Consider the following 18,468-nt stretch of genomic DNA (forward strand, 5'->3'; position numbering starts at 1 on the left):
TCCAGGGTGGTTTCCTGGCCTACGAGACCTCACCTTACATTGCCACAAGGTACTGTGGGGCCTTACGAGAGAACCCACAGGCAGCAAAAGTTCTTTGAACCTTATGCAGGTCTGCAAATGACAGGTGTCTTACAGAAGTATAGGGTGGATTCTGTCCTAGTGACCTACAGTGGATGAGGACTGGTGATGACTTTTGGCCATACTTGTTTCCGTAATACACCACTGAACTCAGATCTACACAGACGAATCAAGAGGACTAGAAATGGTAAATAAAGTTAATATTAAAAAAAAAAAACAGAAATTGGGCAACAAGCACATGAGGGAAATGCTCTGCATCACTTGCCATCAGGGAAATACAAATCCAAACCACAACGAGATACCACCTCACACCAGTGAGAATGGGGAAAATGAACAAGACAGGAAACAACAAATGTTGGAGAGGATGTGGAGAAAAGGGAACCCTCTTGCACTGTTGGTGGGAATGTGAACTGGTGCAGCCACTCTGGAAAACTGTGTGGAGGTCCTCAAAGAGTTAAAAATAGACCTGTCCTATGACCCAGCAATTGCACTGTTGGGGATTTACCCTAAAGATACAGATGCAATGAAACGCCGGGACACCTGCACCCCGATGTTTCTAGCAGCAATGTCCACAGTAGCCAAACTGTGGAAGGAGCCTCGGTGTCCATCGAAAGATGAATGGATGAAGAAGCTGTGGTCTATGTATACAATGGAATATTACTCAGCCATTAGAAACGACAAATACCCACCATTTGCTTCGATGTGGATGGAACTGGAGGGTATTATGCCGAGTGACGTAAGTCAATCAGGAGAAGGACAAACATTATATGGTCTCATTCATTTGGGGAATATAAAAAATAGTGAAAGGGAATAAAGGGGAAAGGAGAGAAAATGAGTGAAAATATCAGTGAGGGTGACACAATATGAGAGACTCCTAACTCTGGGAAACGAACAAGGGGTGGTGGAAAGGGAGGTGGGTGGGGGGGTGGGACTGACTGGGTGACAGGCACTGAGGGGGGCACTTGATGGGATGAGCACTGCGGGATATGCTATATGTTGGCAAATTGAACTCGAATTAAAAAAAACCCAAATACATTTTTTCTCAGCATTTATCTATAAAAACAAGGTAATATAAAACAGTACTAAAACACTGTAATACGAAGTTTGTAACATAATAGATGAAAATGTAAAATAACGCAGGAATGGGAAGAGGAAATGGAGCTCTGCTGGAGAAGTTTCTGTATCTTACTGGAATTAAGGTAGTATAAATCCGAGGCAGAAAACCTGAAAAAAAAAGGGCAGCCTGGATGGCTCAGTGGTTTTAGAGCCACCTTCTGCCCAGGGCATGATCCTGGAGACCCAAGATCGAGTCCCACCACGTTGGGTTCCCAGCATGGAGCCTGCTTCTCCCTCTGCCTGTGTCTCTGCCTCTCTTTCTGTGTCTCTCGTGAATAAATATATAAAATCTAAAAAAAAAAATTCTGAAAAAAAAAAAATAGTGACCCCCAGAAAGACTGCTAAGCACATAACCAAAGAAAGGTTTAAAATCATTGAAGTGATTAATGGGATCCTGGCAAATATCCACTTAATGCAAACCAAGGAAGTAAAGAAGGAAGAAGGACCTGAGAGCTACAGAACAATCAGCGAAGTGGCAGGTGTCAGCACGGCCGAGTCCTGGGCCTCGGTGGGGGACACAGCAAGGCCCCGCTCCTTGCAAGGCCATGGGCCGCACGTGACATCCCAGGAAGCGGGGCACCCGGCTCCCACAGCGGCCCTGGGTCTCAGCTTCCGGTGCTTGCCCGTGCTTTTTGCTTTTCCGCTGCAGCCACACGGCCCTGGCCCTGAGTTGAATTCGCCTCCAGCAGCGGCGCCAGCGCACTCACGGCCTTCCCCAGCCCGCGCCACGCTCCCACGCTCCCACGCTCCCACGCTCCAGCTCGGGCGCTTCCCTCTCGTGGAAGCAATTCCTTTCTGTCACTGTCCGATCTGACTTCGTCCCTTACTGACTTGTCCTTTACGCTCCCAGAGCTTCAGCAAGGACCTGGCGGTCGGCCCGGGTCACAGGCCAGGGGGCGCCCTGCCTCCGAGGCTGCACCCACTAGCTCACCCACTAGCTGCGCGGCCTCGGTCCAGGGACTGTGGCAAGCCTCGGTGTCTCCCGCGGCCTGAGGGTGCGTCGGGAAGACCGGGGCTGTGCGGGAGCCAGAGGAGGCTGCGGCGCACACCCACGCTACAGTCACAGGCTTAGGGAGACCTCTCCGTGCGCCTGGCACTCTCCGTAAGTCACTTCATTTACTCTCGAAACAACCCTGACGCAGGTACTGCTATTACGCCCCCCCATTTTACAGACGTGCACACCGAGGCGGTGACCTCTCCCGCCCGCCCCGCTGCTGGGACCTGGACCCCTCTGGTCCCTGCATGGATTTTCCCCTAGGCTCAGCGGGGATGGCTAGCGGCACCTGTGCCCCCCGTGGCCTGTACGGACTCGCGGGCACGACTGCGCTCCCGAGCAGAGCGCTGAGGCCTCACAGGCCAAGCACCGATTCCCGGCGGCGCTAAGCTGCCCGCAACCGCGTCGGCAGGAGTCCGGTCCCGGACCGGCCGGGGTCTTCGACCCGCGCCTGCGCAGACTCCGAGGACGGGGGGCGGGGCCTGTGGGGCGTAGGCGGGGGGGGCGCGCAGACTCCATGCGCGAGGGGCGGGACTCGCTTGAGGGCGGGGCTGTCAGGCGGTGTCGGCGTCTGCGCAGACTTCGAGGACGAGAGGCGGGGCCGTCTGCGCGGGGGCGGGGCCTCCGGGCGGGACGTCCGCGCAGACTCGGTGGGCGAGAGGCGGTGCCGCCTGAGGGGGGCGGGGCTTCCGGGCGCGGCCGGCGTCTGCGCAGACTCAGTGGACGAGAGGCGGGGCCGTCGGCCGTGGGGCGGGGCCTCCGAGCGGGGCCGGCGTCCGCGGGGGCGGGGCTTCCGGGCGGGGCTGGCGTTCGCGCAGACTCGGCGGACGGGAGACGAGGCCGCCTGCGCGGGGCGGGGCTTCCGGGGGGGCCGGCGTTCGCGCAGACTCGGCGGACGGGAGACGGGGCCGCCTGCGCGGGCGGGGCTTCCGGGGGGGCCGGCGTCCGCGCAGACTCCGTGGGCGGGAGGCGGGGCCGCCTGCGCGGGGCGGGGCTTCCGGGGGGGCCGGCGTCCGCGCAGACTCCGTGGCGGGAGGCGGGGCCGCCTGCGCGGGGGCGGGCGCCGCGGCGGCGGCGGGGCTGACGTGGAGGGTCCGGGTTAGCGGGCGCGGCGGGCTGCGGGATTGGGGAGCGACGGGCCGTGCCGGGCCCTCGGGCCCGAAGCGGCGGCGGCGGCGGTATAAAGCCGGCGACGGGGAGCATGTAATGTCGGAATGCGGAGGCCGCGGCGGCGGCGGCAGCAGCAGCAGCAGCAGCAGCGACGACGCCGAGGACGAGGGTGGCGGCGGCGGCGGCGGCCCCGCGGGCTCCGGCTCCTTCAGCCCGGCGCCGGCCGCAGCGTCCTCGGCGGGCCGGCTCCGCCGCGGGCTGCGCGGCGCCTCCCTCATGGCGCGCCGGCGGCCCGAGCTGCTCTGCGGGGCGGTGGCGCTCGGCTGCGCGCTGCTCGTCGCCCTCAAGTTCACCTGCAGGTAGGCGGCCCGCAGCCCCGGGGCCCCGGCCGACGGCGCAGGGCCAGCTCGGGGCGCGCAGGGTGCGGGCTTGGAGCGGCTTCACCTGGAGCGGCGGGCCCGACCCGGCCCGGCCCCGGCCCCGGCCCCGGCCCCGGCCCCGGCCCCGGCCGGTGCTGCTCGGGGAGCACCCACCCAGCTTAAGTGGGCCAGGTTCTGGGCTGCTCCTCACCTGCTGGGGCCTCTCGGGGGGGCGGCGCACCTGTCACTTCAGCCCAGGCCGTGGGCCCCTCCTTTAACACCCGTCTGATGACTTACACTGTGAGAGGCCGGGACCCCTTGGAGAATGCGTGTGCATTCTTCGGTCTAACGATTATCTGTCCACACGCGCTGTGCGGGAGCACTCGTCCAGGTGAGCGCTGAGGATGAAAACCGCACTCCCCCTTCCCCTGGGCCCTAAAAGAGCTTCCTGCAATTTCCCGGGGCTTCTGTAAGTGCTGTGCGGGGAATCAGGAGGCATGAGGGTGGGCCAGAGGGGGAAGTGTCCGAGGTGGAAGGAGCAACAAGTGTCCTTACGCTAGACGAGGCTGGTGCTTCTGGAACCGAGAAGGCCTGGGCAGGCTGGACCACAGTGAACAGGACGAAATGAAGGTTACTGTGCCTGCTTTTTTGGGGGGTGGGGTGGGGTAGGGGTGGGGGAGGTACAAAAATTATTTTTTTTAAAAGATTTTATTAATTTGAGAGAGAGAGAGGCAGAGACACAGGCAGAGGGAGAAGCATGCAGGGAGCCCAACGTGGGACTCCGTCCCGGGTCTCCAGGATCACGCCCTGGGCTGAAGGCGGCGCTAAACCGCTGAGCCACCCAGGCTGCCCCAAAATTTACTTTAAATTTCAGGAGTACTTTTGATCTCCCAAGTCCTCTATCTCCTGGGTCTCCAGTGTGTAAGTGTCTCCATTGCAGCCGACTGGCACATTAGCCAGGAGGAAGATTTCAACTTGGAACGTTTTTATCGACTGTGTTAAGCATAGTAGGTGGTCCTGTTGTCAGAGAGGTGTCAGAGGTTTGGGAATTTTAGTAGAAAGGGAAGAAATGATGGAGCTTTTGCCAAGTGCTGGGTGGGATCCTACCAGCAGGGGAGAGAGGCTGTTCTAGCTATTCCAGAGTGTTGCAGAGTACCTGCTAAATGCCGGTAGGATACAGCCCTACCTATGACGACCAGAAATGTCTCCATACAGTGCCAAGTGCCCCCCAGGGGACAAAACTGTTTGCTTGAGAACTGTAGCTTACATCAGTGCATTTATTCATTATCTGAGAGCCTGGTATGGACCATTTAAAAGTCCACTTGGGGCACCTGGGTGGCTTGGTTGGCCTCCTTCAGCTCAGGTCATGATCCTGGGGTCCTGGGATCAGGCCCCACATGCATAGGGCTCCCTGCATAGCAGGAAATCTGCATTTCCCTCTCCACCACCCCCACTTGTGCGCGCGCTCTCTCTCTCTGTCAAATAAATAAATAAAGTCTTAAAAAAAAAAACAAAACTCCGTCCCCAGTAAAGTCTGGATATACTCTATCTTTCCAGTTTATAGATGGAGTTGAGCTTTGGTCATGTTGCAAACCTTGCCCCAATTACACCCACCTATTAAGTGGCTGAGCTGGAATTTGGATCCTTTACCGTCAGGTACTAGGCTCTTAACCTTGCTGTATCACGTGCTGCACAAAGGAAAATATATGAAGTCTTTTACAACGTGGGATTGCAAAGTGCCTTTGGGTTCAAATTAGGAAGGGAGGTTTCCCCACCTCCGGGGGTGGCGAGTTTACAGACTTATGCTTGTTCATCTATAGAAATGGTGCTTTAGTGTTTGTTCTGAAAGAACATGACTCTAAAAAGCTAAGAAAGTCCTTTGAGATTTGAGGAAGAAGGGAGAGTGTAAATCCAGTTATTGGAGCACATAGAGCAAGATCCCTGCCTGCTTCAGAATAGGTGTGAGTCAGTGAAGGGCTGCTTGCCTGTCCAACTTCTTTCTATGCCATTGGCAAATCTGGACCATCTTTCAATAGACTGAGATTGATTTTTTAGAGTCTTGTTTGATTGAATGGTGTCATGATACTGTTATATACTCAAACATTTCTGGTCCCTGTTCTATTTTAAGATTTTTTTGCATTAACGAGGACAGAAGCTTATAAGAAAGTTGGATTTAATTTTTTTTTTTAAATTAATAGTTCCAGGCCTAAATAAGTGAAGCCCTCTTCAGTGTTGGTTGCTTAGCTGAGTTCAAACTAGGTAATATATATATTAAAAAAAAAAAGTTGATTTGGGTTGGAAACATAATGGTCTATTCTTGGGCACCATTTTCATCTTTATTTTACCTGCCTTTCTCTGCATTGAGTCTCCTTGACTTCATCCTACTCACTTTCCTTTCACCCTGATTTTGGAGGGAAATAGTTGTGTGTCTGTCTGTGTCTATATATGTGTGTGTGCATATATTCATTTTGCTTTATTGCATTTTGTGGTTTCAAAGTTGCTTCAGATCCTCTTCAGAAGGAGTTATGTAGGGTGTGCATTTCCCTAAAAAAATCGGGAGTTGCAGCTGCTCCTTTCTGCTTGAAGCCAGCTCTTGAGTTTTTTTTTTTTTTTTTTTTTTTTTGTACCTGACATTGAGCCTTCAAAGCTGCAGAAAACCTTTGATCTAGGTATAGTTTCTCAAAAAACATGTAGCAAGTGTAAGAGTTAAATGGAAACTTGTGAATGTTTCTGGTGGAGCAGAGGCAGATGTTTCTCTTCCCTGGTTAATGTTTGCTTTTCCATGGGCCACGTATTTTATCTGGCTGGTGACTTTAGGAACTGCTCTGAACATGCTGAACAGAAACACTAAGTGGATTATTATCCTTTGTTTGGCTGTCACAGACCTACATTTTCACTCAGATTGTGTTATTTAACACTTAACATGCAGTTTGACTAGTGTAAGAAGAATCTCAAAGGGGATTTTGGAGCTTTTGATAATGTGTCATGCAGGGCATTCCTCATCTCTTTGCACGGCTTCCTGTCATTCAGGTCTTGGCTTAAAAGGTCCCATCACATCACCCTGTTAAATTCTCTATATAGCAGTGATCCTTTTGTGGGTTTTTGTTTGTTGAATACATGTTTGGTGGTTTGCCTTTTGTATTCCTTGAGAACACTATCCTGCTTGCTGCTGTAGCCTTGATGCCTGTGGTACAGTTTCTGAAGCATAGTAACATTTGCTCAGTGAACATTTTTTGAATTATTTTGCAACTGACTAAGTTTTTCAGGTTATGGAGAAAGGGTTAAAGCGCTAGTTTGAGTGAATAAGTAGGAGATTCGCTCTTTTAATACTGCTACTTTATGATGTTAATGTTTTGGTTAAAATAGGGAAGTAATATATTTAAACCTGCCTTAATGCAAGAAGCTAACACCTTCTAGATGCAGAGGAGGGTGTGGGATTCTTTCCCTTATCTTAGAGGAGGTTGGGTCTCAGGTGTTTACATTTTCCTTTTTGGTTCTAAATACCCATTTGTCTGCTTGGTCATCTCAGAGCTGACAGCACTTTCCTTCTTGTTCTTCTTTCCTGCTACTTTGCTGTTTTCTGAGAAGCCAGATTATTAAGTTTGTTTGAACACGTACGTGTACTTAGAACATATGATGTGGTCCTTACGATCATCCCTAGTAAAGCAAATGGGCCCCTGACACTTTGATTCTGAGTCTTTTTAATGTATATCTGTGTGGGTTTCTATTTGTTTTTGCATATGTTCAGATGAGGTAGGAAGGTAGATTTGTTCATTTCACAAATTACCGAACTTCAGAGGACCAGGAACCATATCTAACCAGTGAAGAAGATAGATAGGGTCCTTGCCCTCAGGGAGTTAATGTTGTGGTAAGTAGATAATTGGCAAGATAAGTAAGTTACGGATTGTGGTGAGGGTTAGAAAGGCAACCTACAGGGAGCTGAGAGAAAAAATGAAGCCTCTCTCCTACTTCAGGTAGAGTTGTCAGAGGAGGAGACACACCAGCCGAGATGTTTTTCTCATCAGCTTCATGGTGGTATATTTTACAGGCGGTAAAATCACACATTTTCCATGTATAGGTTGATGACTTTAATTTTTTTTTTTTTTATTTATGATAGTCACAGAGAGAGAGAGAGAGAGAGAGAGAGAGGCAGAGACACAGGCAGAGGGAGAAGCAGGCTCCATGCACCAGGAGCCCAATGTGGGATTCGATCCCGAGTCTCCAGGATCGCGCCCTGGGCCAAAGGCAGGCGCTAAACCGCTGCGCCACCCAGGGATCCCAGGTTGATGACTTTATTTTTTTTATTTTTTTTTATTTTTTTCAGGTTGATGACTTTAGATAAATTTAACCACCTTCATCCTTTCAGTTAAGATAGAGAATATTGTCTTCTCCCCAGAAAGTTTCCTCGGTGGCCCCAGCAGACAGTGTCGCTGCCCCACTCCTCACTCTAGACAACCACTCACTATTTTGTTACAGATTGGTTTTGTTTGTTTTGGAATTTTATATAAATGCGTTCACGTTATACCTATTCTTTAGTTTCTGACTTCTTCGGTATGAGTATTTTGAGACTCATGCAGTTATAGTATGTGTCCATTCATGTATTGTTGAGTAACATTTAATTGTAAGAATATACCCCCTGCTCATTTTTTCACTTAATAAGCTACTCCAGCTTCCTTATGCATACTGGTTTATATTTTCCCATCCTTGTGCTTCCATCCTGTCTCTTTATGTTTAAAATGTCTCCTTGGGGTGTGTGGGTGGCTCAGGTGGTTAAGTGTTTGCTTTTTCTCAGGTCATGATCTCCTGGTCCTGGGATCAAACCCTGCATCAGGCTCCCCGCTCAGTGGGGAGTCTGCTTCTCCCTCTGCCTCTCTCCTCTACTCCTATGCTTTCTCTCTCTCAAATGAATAAATCTTTTTAAAAATGTCTCTTTTAGACGGCATATGATAGGTCTTGCTTTGTTATCCAGTCTAGCATTCTCTTCCTCTTAATTTGGTGGCTTAGTCCTTTTATATTTAATGTAATGATTGATATTGTTGGGTGTAATTATGTCCCCTGGCTATTTTCCATTTGTACCTTCAGAGTTTTGTTCTTTGGCCCTTTTCTGCTTTTTGGGTTAATTGAATATTTTCCAGGGTCTCTTTTTATTCTATTGTTTCTCGGCCAAACCACCAAAATGGTTTTATGCCATGTTAGTGCAGATGTGTGAACAGCTCAGGGTGTTCATTAAGCTCCTTTCACCTGGTGGGATGCAGCCTCAGCCAAGATATTTTTTCTTGATGGGAAAAATAGTGGCAGCTCTATGACTTCAGACGACTTGTTCACTCTTTTTTTGTCTTCTCTTGATCTCTCCCTTTTGGGAATTTCAGGTATTCAAGAAGCCTGTTTTCCAGTTAAAATGGGCTGTTATTTTGTTCATCTCTACTAACCTTTGGATCATGATATTGTTAACTCAAAAATAAAAGTTATTTTACCAGAAGAATGGGTTCATTCAGGAATAGTAACATTGCAATCCAGGATGTGTAAACTATGGCAAACTGTAGGCAAGCCCCATAGACAAAGGAGAACAACATTGTAGAACATTATTTTATAGAGAAGGAGGAAAATGGGAGGGATTGTTGTGAAGAAAGTCCATTGAAGAGAAGCAAGAGTTTAGGGGAATGACAGTTTTTCATTGGCTGATTGCTGGAGTAGTCCTTCATTTTGTAGGAGTTACATCTTTTCCTGTTGGGGGTGGTAATTCTTTTCCTGTTGGGAGTCTGTAATTAATCATTTTTCCTATAATTGACAGAGAGTGGTGCTGGTGCCCCCTTCTGGCCTCCAACTCCATTTTGGTGGCTTCCCCATACATACCTGGAGAAATAAATCTACCTTATTTATTACTTTTGCCTGAATGCCTTGGATAAGAATTGGCCAACTCCAGCTAATAAACTTAATGATTTCTCAGAGTTGAGTCAATAGTAAGAATTTCCTGTAGAAATCTTACTAGTGGTGGTTGTGAGAGCTCTCTTCCCCTTAGGTCTGAGCAAGCTCCCTGGTTGTTCTGAAGCCCTGGAAATCAGTGGCTCCTTGGAGAGCCAGGCAGCAGAGAGATGAGGGTGGAGTGTTTTCGGTGTGGGAGGCAAGAATATGGATTATTAAAAGACATCCTTCTCCTCTGCTCTCTGCTGCCTTCCCACCCCACACCTGGGGAGATAGTATTAGAGAGTCTTTTTCAATGTATTATTCATGTCTTGCATTTTCTCAGCTAAATATTGCCTTAGCACAGCATATTTTTTACTCCAGAGCAATGTTTTGGGAACTCCCATTTTCTTATTCAAGAGATTTCTCTTTCAAGCTTCATTCTCCCTCCACATAAAGCTGTTGTTAAAAGAAGATAAACTTAGTAGTCTTCTTTGTGTTTACTCTTTTTTAGTCGAGCAAAAGATGTGATAATACCAGCAAAGCCACCTGTCAGCTTTTTCTCCTCGAGGTCTCCGGTTCTTGACCTCTTCCAGGGCCAGCTGGACTACGCAGAGCACGTTCGCCGGGACTCAGAGGTAGTGCTGCTGTTCTTCTACGCTCCATGGTGTGGACAGTCCATCGCCGCCAGGTCAGAGATTGAGCAAGCAGCGAGTCAGCTTTCAGACCAGGTAATGCTGACATTCGGCCTGCACATCGATGACTGTCAGCCCTATGTGCAGGGCTGTTTGTTTCCAGAGAGACACCTTACCCCAGCTGGCTGACTGAACCAGGGTGAAGGCCAGGAGTCTTAGTTTATAAATTTTAAAGCCTTCTATAAAGAAACAGGGTTTCTGATGGTGAAGGTCATCATTGGTTAGAGGCAGGAGAGGAAACAGATTCTGTGTTTCCTCGTGAAGCAGGTCAGTGCTCATTTCAGGGTGCTATGCTGTTTTCAGTGCTGAAAAGCCTAGTTGAATATCCATTTGATATTTGTTGATGAGTTATTTTTTTTCTTTTTTTTTAATAGTCACATTATTTAAGAGAGAGAACATGTGCAGGAGCATCAGGTTGAGGTGGGTAGGGAAGGTTAGATAGAGAATGTTAAGCAGGCTCCATGCCTGGCGCAGTGCCCAGTACAGGGCTGGATGTTACCACTGTGAGATTGTGGCCTGATTTGAAATCAAGAGTCAGACTAAGCCAACCAGGCACTCTGCTCATTAGTTATTTTCTGTAAGATAGATTTACATGTCATGACTGCAGTGTAACAGGTTGACCTTTTAAAAATATTTGGACCAGATCTATATGCAACAAATACTTAATGAGGACTACCTTTGTGCTAGACCAGAGGGATGAATATATGGGCAAATGAGTCATCTGGATGGCTGTGGTTTTCAACCCAGTAGATCTCAGTTGCCTTTTATAAACAAATATTTTATGGTGTGCCTTTTACTGTCCTGAAAAGGAATTCATAGATGATAAAAATCCTCTACACATGTAATTGCAAGCATCAATCCAGTACACTAATTATATCATAAAGGTGGATGAGACAAAAGTAGTGTCTAATCAGGTCATGTGTGTTTCAGTATGTAAATGCTCAGGCACAGTAAGTCCTGGTCCCTTTATGTAGAACTACTGGGGGTGGACAGTTAGAAATGCGGACTGGTAAAGGTATGTTGTGTTAGAGACTCAGGTACCATGAGAACACTGCTCTCGGTAAGAGCCAGGCCCCGTGCTATTTGAATTTTCTTTTTTTTTAAATTTTATTTTATTAATGATAGGCACACAGTGAGAGAGAGAGAGAGAGAGAGAGGCAGAGACATAGGCAGAGGGAGAAGCAGGCTCCATGCACCGGGAGCCCGATGTGGGATTTGATCCCGGGTCTCCAGGATCACACCCTGGGTCAAAGGCAGGCGCTAAACCGCTGTGCCACCCAGGGATCCCCTGAATTTTCTTAAATGGTGAACAGCTCTTGGTAAAGGCTGGAGCAAAACAAAATATTTTCTGCCTTGGATTTACATAGGAATTTCCTTCTCAAGAAATTTGGTGAATACAAAAACCATGCTTTGGATTCACATATAAAATAGAATTAGGTCCTGGACTTGAATAATAACAGACAGGTTTTCCCCTAGTTTCCTTTTCGACAGGACATTTCATACTGCTCTGGGGTGCTGCTGATAACTCTTCCCTGTGCAAAACAGTTTCGAGCATTGTGGGCTATCTCCCGCAGCCCTGGCCCACCACATGCCCTGTAGCTTCCCAGTTACCACAACAAGCAAAAAGAGTGTCCCGCAGATTTCTAAGAGGCTGCTGCTGAGAATCACTGATGTGAGGTAACTTATGCAGACAGCCTAGTTCCAGAAGTTTCTTTGGAACTCTGGGTTGTTTTTTTCTTAGAAACAATGTTATAAATGCTGATGAAGCTTTCTGCCCAACGTAGTAAAGCCTTTTGAACCATTATATATCCCTGAGTGTGGTGCAAAGTACTGTTTAAATCTAGCTCTTCATTAGAACTCTTTGCTGCCTATGATATTGGTTCTAAGGGGGTTGTGATTTTGTGTTCTGACTTTGGACCCATAGAATCGATCAATTCCCTGTGCTGTCTTTACTCCCCACCCCCTTTAAAAATGGCTGAGAATAGGGGCACCAGGTTGGCTCAGTTGGTAAAGCATGTGACTCTTGATTTCACGGTCGTGGGTTCATGCTCCACATTGGGCAGTAGAGCTAACTTAAAAAAATAAAAAGGCCAATAATAACCAAACTGGCAGACACAGGGAGGAAGCAGGATTTCTTTTTCTTTCTTTCTTTTTTTTTTTTTTTTTTAAAGATTTTATTTATTTATTCATGAGAGACAGAGAGAAAGAGAGAGCTAAAGACACAGGCAGAGGAAGAAGCAGGCTCCATGCAGGGAGCCCGATGTGGGACTTAATCCCGGGACTCCAGGATCATGCCCTGGGCCAAAGACAGGTGGCTAAACCACTGAGCCACCCAGGGATCCCCCGGAAGCAGGATTTCTAATGGAGCACTGGGAGGCAAGCGATATGTTAGCATAAAAGAAGTCACCACTTCATTCCCTGGGCATTCCCCAAATTGTCTGACTTAAGAGAACGTGTGGGGATCAAGGGGAGGGAGTCGGCTGTGTTTTAGAGCAGGGGCCAGTTAACAACTGAAGCAGCTATGTCCTTCCAAGTGATTATAAGAGTGGCCTTCTGGTATGCCAGGCCCTGTGCTGTGTCTCATGACAGCTCTGTACGCTTGTGCCAACATCCCTGTTCTTGGAAGCAGGATCTCAGACTGGAGTGGTTGGCTAAAGAGCACATAAGTGGTGTAGGTTATAATGCCATCCACACCTAATGGGTGCTGCTTTTTTCAAATTTTTTTTCCAGCTCCTTCCAAATTGAGAGCTTATTATTCTGTGTTCTTACTAGGGAGAAGGAGGTTGCTTATTTTTAGAAACAGGCAAAAATCTTTTGAGCCACATTGCTTTAGTAAAATTAGCAAACATGGTAGATTGTGCCCTATTTTTGAGTAAAAAATGAGATGTCACCTGAAGTAAAGATACTGTTGTTTTTCTTTCTTATAAGTGGACTCTAAAAAGAGCTCTAAAGAGTTCCCACTGGGATCCCTGGGTGGCGCAGCGGTTTGGCGCCTGCCTTTGGCCCAGGGCGCGATCCTGGAGACTTGGGATCAAATCCCACATCGGGCTCCCGGTGCATGGAGCCTGCTTCTCCCTCTGCCTGTGTCTCTGCCTCTCTCTCTCTCTCTCTCTCTCTCTCTCTCTCTGACTATCATAAATAAATAATAATAAAAAAAATAAATAAAAAATAAAGAGCTCCCACTAAGTTTTGAGCAATATTGCTGTTTATGAAGTATAAGGAAGGCCTCAGAAAGTGACTTTTCATTTGTAGTCTTCATATTTTTGTAATATTATTATGAAAATTTCTTCACATAGCAAAAGGTGATGGGATTTTATATATGCTTGCCACTTAAATTTTGTTACTAATATTTTATTTTGCTTTCTTTATCATGTATTTATTCCTCTTACTATTCTTGTAGTCAGTGGTTTTTTTTTACCTAGAGGAAGTTTCTCCCCAGGGGACCTTTGGCAGCGTTTGGAACTCTTTCTGGTGATCACTGCTTGAGAGGGGAAGCTGCTGGCATGTAGTGTGTAGAGGCCAGGAATACTGCTAAACACTACATCCAGTGTGTAGGACTGTTCCTCACAACACAAACAAACATATAGTAAGCCTCAATAACAGTGAAAGGCCAAAATAGCAGTAGTACCAAAGTTGGGAAACTCTGCTCTAATCTGTTAACCCGTCATCCTGTTTTTGGTACATTTCAAAGTAGATTGGAGATATAGGGACACTTCTCCTTATGTTCACATCTACCTATAAATCTATATTTAATTTGTATTTTTTCTGCTTAATACTACATTTTAGAGTGTAGCTTTAACCGTCTTACTCGGGATCCCTGGGTGGCGCAGCGGTTTGGCGCCTGCCTTTGGCCCAGGGCGCGATCCTGGAGACCCGGGATCGAATCCCACGTCAGGCTCCCGGTGCATGGAGCCTGCTTCTCCCTCTGTCTGTGTCTCTGCCTCTCTCTCTCACTGTGTGCCTATCATAAAAAAAAAAAAATTAAAAAAAAAATAACCGTCTTACGAGTTTTTAATATAGTTGTTAAAAATGGTCCTTTGATATTTACGATGTTTTATTTGCAGATAATATTTTCTTTTCCCTTCTCCCGTTGTCAGTTTGACTATCAAAAGACCTATCCTTCCATTGAATTTTATTGTAGTCATGCTTAGTAAAAGCTCAGTGGTGCTCGTTCGCTTTAGAAATCAAAGTAAATCATTTCCCTCTTGAACTAGACTGTAAAATAATAATAAATTACTAGAATCCTAGCTAGACACCACAGATGAGAGTCATTTTTTAATTGCAGTGGTAGATGATGACCCTCTTTGAATACTGGAAATAACTTTTTTCTCACTTTCTGTTTCAGAGAGGAATAGTTTCATTTCTATAATTTTATCTTTAAAATCTTGGTAATTTTTCAGTTGTTATTCATTGTCATTTGAAACCTTTTTTGGTTCTGCAGGTGTTGTTTGTGGCAATTAACTGTTGGTGGAACCAGGGGAAATGCAGAAAACAGAAGCACTTCTTTTATTTCCCTGTGATATATCTGTATCATCGGAGGTAAGAACTTTGAACTAGTTTTCTAATTCCAGTTAAGTACTAAAGTGAATTATTTTTCTTTTTAAAAGTATTAGATATTCATTGTAAGAAATTGAGAAAATACAGTTAAGCAAAAGTAAATAAATGAATCTGGATGTTTTATCAGCCATACATAATCATTATGTGGGTTTTGTTGTTGTTTTAAAGAATTCTATTTATTTACTTATGAGAGACAGAGAGAAGCAGAGACACAGGCAGAGGGAGAAGCAGGCTCCCTGTGGGGAGCGGGAGCTCGATGCGGGACTTGATCCTAGGACCCTGGAATCATGACCTGAGCCCAAGGCAGATGCTCAACCACTGAGCCACCTGGGTGTCCCTCATTATATGTTTTTTGTTTCTTTTCTTAAAGTTTTATTTATTCACAAGAGAGACAGAGAGAGAGAGAGAGAGAGAGAAGCAGGCTCCATACAGGGAGCCCCATGTGGGACTCGATCCTGCAACTCCAGGATTACACCCTGGGCTGAAGGCTCAACTGCTGAGCCACCCAGGCGTTCCTCATTATGTGTTTTGATTTACATCCTCTGACTATACGTAGCCAGTCTCTCTTTATTTTTTTAATTAAAAAAGGGATCATGTGGTAGTAGTATTTCCTAAAGTGCTGCTTCTTGCTTGTGTGAACATGTTTTCATACCATCACATTGTCTATTGCATTGTTTTGATCATGCCAGCTGTTCATTGTGTAGGTGTACATTTCAGGAATTCTAGAGTATTTTATTGTATAAAAATACACAAAGATCCTTATTCTGTTACCTGGCAACATACATAGGAGGAAATCTTAGCACCTTTTCATCTGAGAAGAAAATTACTTCTAGTCCACAGTCCTGTTCCCATATCCTGAAATCCAAAGAACTTTGAAAACCTTGAGAGGTTTTCATAAATTTTGTTCCCAAATCCATTGTCCCCAAATGTCTAGCCTGAAGTAACAAGAGGCTGCCTTTAGTCTTTATCCCATGTAAAGAGCCAGTTTATTTATTTATTTATTTATTTTTTTGGAGCCAGTTTATTATGCTGCAGAAATATTGGTGTTTGATTTTGGAATACTGCCCAAACCTTGCCGTGAGTGTTAAGTAATATCTAAAATCGGACTTGAAGAATTTTGAAGACTTTAGATTCTTACTTTGTCTAATGTAGTTGGGTTGAAGTTTATTAATGAAGGTAAAGTGGGAAAAGGATGTTTCATTAGTAAGAGCTTAACTTTTTATGCTTTCTTTTTCCCCCTCCCTCTAAAACTCCTAAGCTTTAGTCAGTGGGGATTTATAAGAAACATCAAACCGTCATTTGTGGATTATTTGTCACGTTCCATCACACCTCATGTTTCTAACATAAAATATTTTGTGGCATGTAGTATTGTTTCTCAGGACCTATTAAATAATATTTGAGCAAAAATGTATGTTCTTTCCCTATGTCCACCTTCAGAATTTCTTGCAGATACAAGAATACTTCCCAGTGTAAAATGTTACATTTGAAGATGCTAAAGCTCTCCGCACTGTAATAGGATAAATAAGCTTGCCCTGTGAAGGTCCCTGCATTTTTTCTTTTCTTTTCTTTTTTTCTTTTCTTTTCTTTTCTTTTCTTTTCTTTTCTTTTCTTTTCTTTTCTTTTCTTTCCTTTTCTTTCCTTTTCTTTTCTTTCTTTTTTTTTTTTTTGAAATAGACAATATTTGGAGTTAGGAAATAGGGCACAGGTACCTAGTGAGGCATATAGGCCTTGTAACTACAATTATACGTCACCAGGCCAGCTACCTACCCAGAGGCGGGCTTAACTTTGACGTGATATTAAAATCAGGAAAGTTCCCTTGAATTGAGTGCAGAATATCTTTTTGGGTTATATGGCTGTGCAGTATATTGTCTTATACTGCTTGTTTTCTTAGATTTATAGGAAGATTGGAAGGGCAGGCAAGGAACTTTAGCAACCTCTAGTCTAACCTTCTCATTTTACCAATAAAGAATTTGAGGTTAGTTCTCTCCCTGAAGTGCTTGCCCCTCATATTTACCTGTTAAGGGCTAAGATAGCCTTTTCATATCCTATTTAAGAATCTTCAGGTCCTCTCTGTTGTACATAACACAGTGAATGAATGTGTTTCTTCAACTAAGCTCTCTTGGGACCATTCAGTAGTGTCGAGGTTCTCTTGGTTAATAGTGCTTGCAAAGGTGGTTCCCTCAGCTTCATCGCCAGGCAGACAGACCATTGCTGTTGTGTGTTTTTGTTGTTGCTGTGTTTGTAATGGCTTATCTACTAGTGGCTCCTTAGAGAAATTAATAGACTTCTGTTTTGCTTTTAAGTAGATTCCTTTTTTTTTTTGCATGTATTGATACCACTCACTAAGAAAGTTTATAAAAAATTCTGAAGCAGGGAATAGTTTCTTATAACTTTCTGTACAAGACTCAGAGGCCCTGGATCAGCGTGTCCTGTCTCATGACTGTGGTGTGTTGGTAAAATGTGTTCTACACCCTGCATTCTGAGATCTTTTCAGCTTTTACAAGTCACTGGAATCCTTATAATGACACTCCAGGAGCCTGTTTGCCTGAGCAGATGACATTTCCAGATTCGTTGGCTCCTTTTTGTTGAACAAAATATGTTATCAAATGATTTTTTGATTTCTTCCTTTGAATTAAAAGTTGTTTAATGGCTGATGGAGTTGGTGGTGGTGGTAATTTTTAAACTTAGAGAAGTCTTGAATTGATAGAATTGTTGACTCTTTGAGTTGTGCATGTAGAATGCTATTTTTACTTTTTTCATTACTAACATTCTTTTGTCTGACATCATGTTTTCAGTACACCCTGAAGAATTGTGTTTATCTCATCCCATTATATGTGTGTGTGTTCATTTATATAACCACATAGTGTTGGGATCACAGCATTTATGTAACTCTTTACTGTGCTCTTTTTATTGTTGCTATTAACAGCAAGCTTAATGTCAATTTCTATTTAGACAAAAGAATGATTTTGGAGTTACTGAATTTCACCTTACTCCCCTATCCTGCCACATACCATTCAGTTATATTTAAGCAATGTTTGCATTGTGCAAGATTGTAGAAAGCCATGTGAGGATTCTGATTAGCTTAGGAGGATAACTGAATGTTGGTATTATTTCTTACCAATACTAAATCAATTTCCTCTGCATCCCTAAGTGCAACTGGCAGGGAAAATAAGATCATTTTTACAGGTTCCTAACTTTGTCCCTTTACATAATCTTTTTTTTGTTGTTGTTGTTGTTGCAGTAAAGCTTTGAATAGGTTTCAGATTATTAGTGATACTTTGTGTGAGTGCCTATGGGAATACATAATAAGTACATTTTAGTAGGCCAAGCGCCAGTTGGTCAGCTTGTTTTTTATTTCAGAGTGATGTGTAAAAGGAAAGTGTGTCCTTCCCCCCAACGTTAAATTATGTATAGTTAAGATCCTGAAATCCTCTAGCATTTGGTCAGTTTCCAGGATCACCTTTCTGTTTGGTTTTGCTTTTTAAAGAAATATTATGAGAATTTTTTTTCCCCAGAGGCTAGCATGAATGTTCTTTGGTGGAAATTCAGTTTGCAGTTGAATTAAGCTCATAGAAAAGTAGTGGATGCTTGTACACGAAATGCTTATTCTAAATTGGCCCTCTATTCACCTCCCAGGACACAGAAGGCTACTTACCTA

The 18,468-nt window shown here is 45.3% G+C and overlaps 2 protein-coding genes across 4 annotated transcripts in view; one reads left to right on the forward strand and one right to left on the reverse strand.

Moving 5' to 3' along the window:
- The first annotated feature begins 1,736 nt into the window (after positions 1 to 1,736).
- TXNDC11 (thioredoxin domain containing 11) overlaps positions 1,737 to 18,468 on the forward strand; it is a 65,858-nt gene continuing 49,126 nt past the window's right edge. The window contains exons 1-3 of one of the 3 annotated variants that reach the window (XM_041747490.1): positions 1,737 to 2,296; positions 10,073 to 10,289; positions 14,695 to 14,792. In XM_041747490.1, coding sequence (XP_041603424.1) covers positions 14,736 to 14,792 — 57 coding nt within the window. In that variant the 5' untranslated portion in view covers positions 1,737 to 2,296; positions 10,073 to 10,289; positions 14,695 to 14,735. Of the gene's footprint in view, positions 2,297 to 3,249; positions 3,658 to 10,072; positions 10,290 to 14,694; positions 14,793 to 18,468 lie in introns of those variants that run through there. The other 2 variants (XM_041747491.1, XM_041747489.1) reach the window with 2 other exon arrangements.
- LOC121487085 (proline-rich protein 2-like) lies at positions 2,468 to 3,391 on the reverse strand. Its single transcript, XM_041748531.1, has one exon. The coding sequence runs from the start codon at positions 3,389 to 3,391 to the stop codon at positions 2,468 to 2,470; it is 924 nt and encodes a 307-aa protein (XP_041604465.1).

The sequence above is a fragment of the Vulpes lagopus genome, chromosome 3, assembly GCF_018345385.1.
Source record: "Vulpes lagopus strain Blue_001 chromosome 3, ASM1834538v1, whole genome shotgun sequence".
NCBI lineage: Eukaryota > Metazoa > Chordata > Mammalia > Carnivora > Canidae > Vulpes > Vulpes lagopus.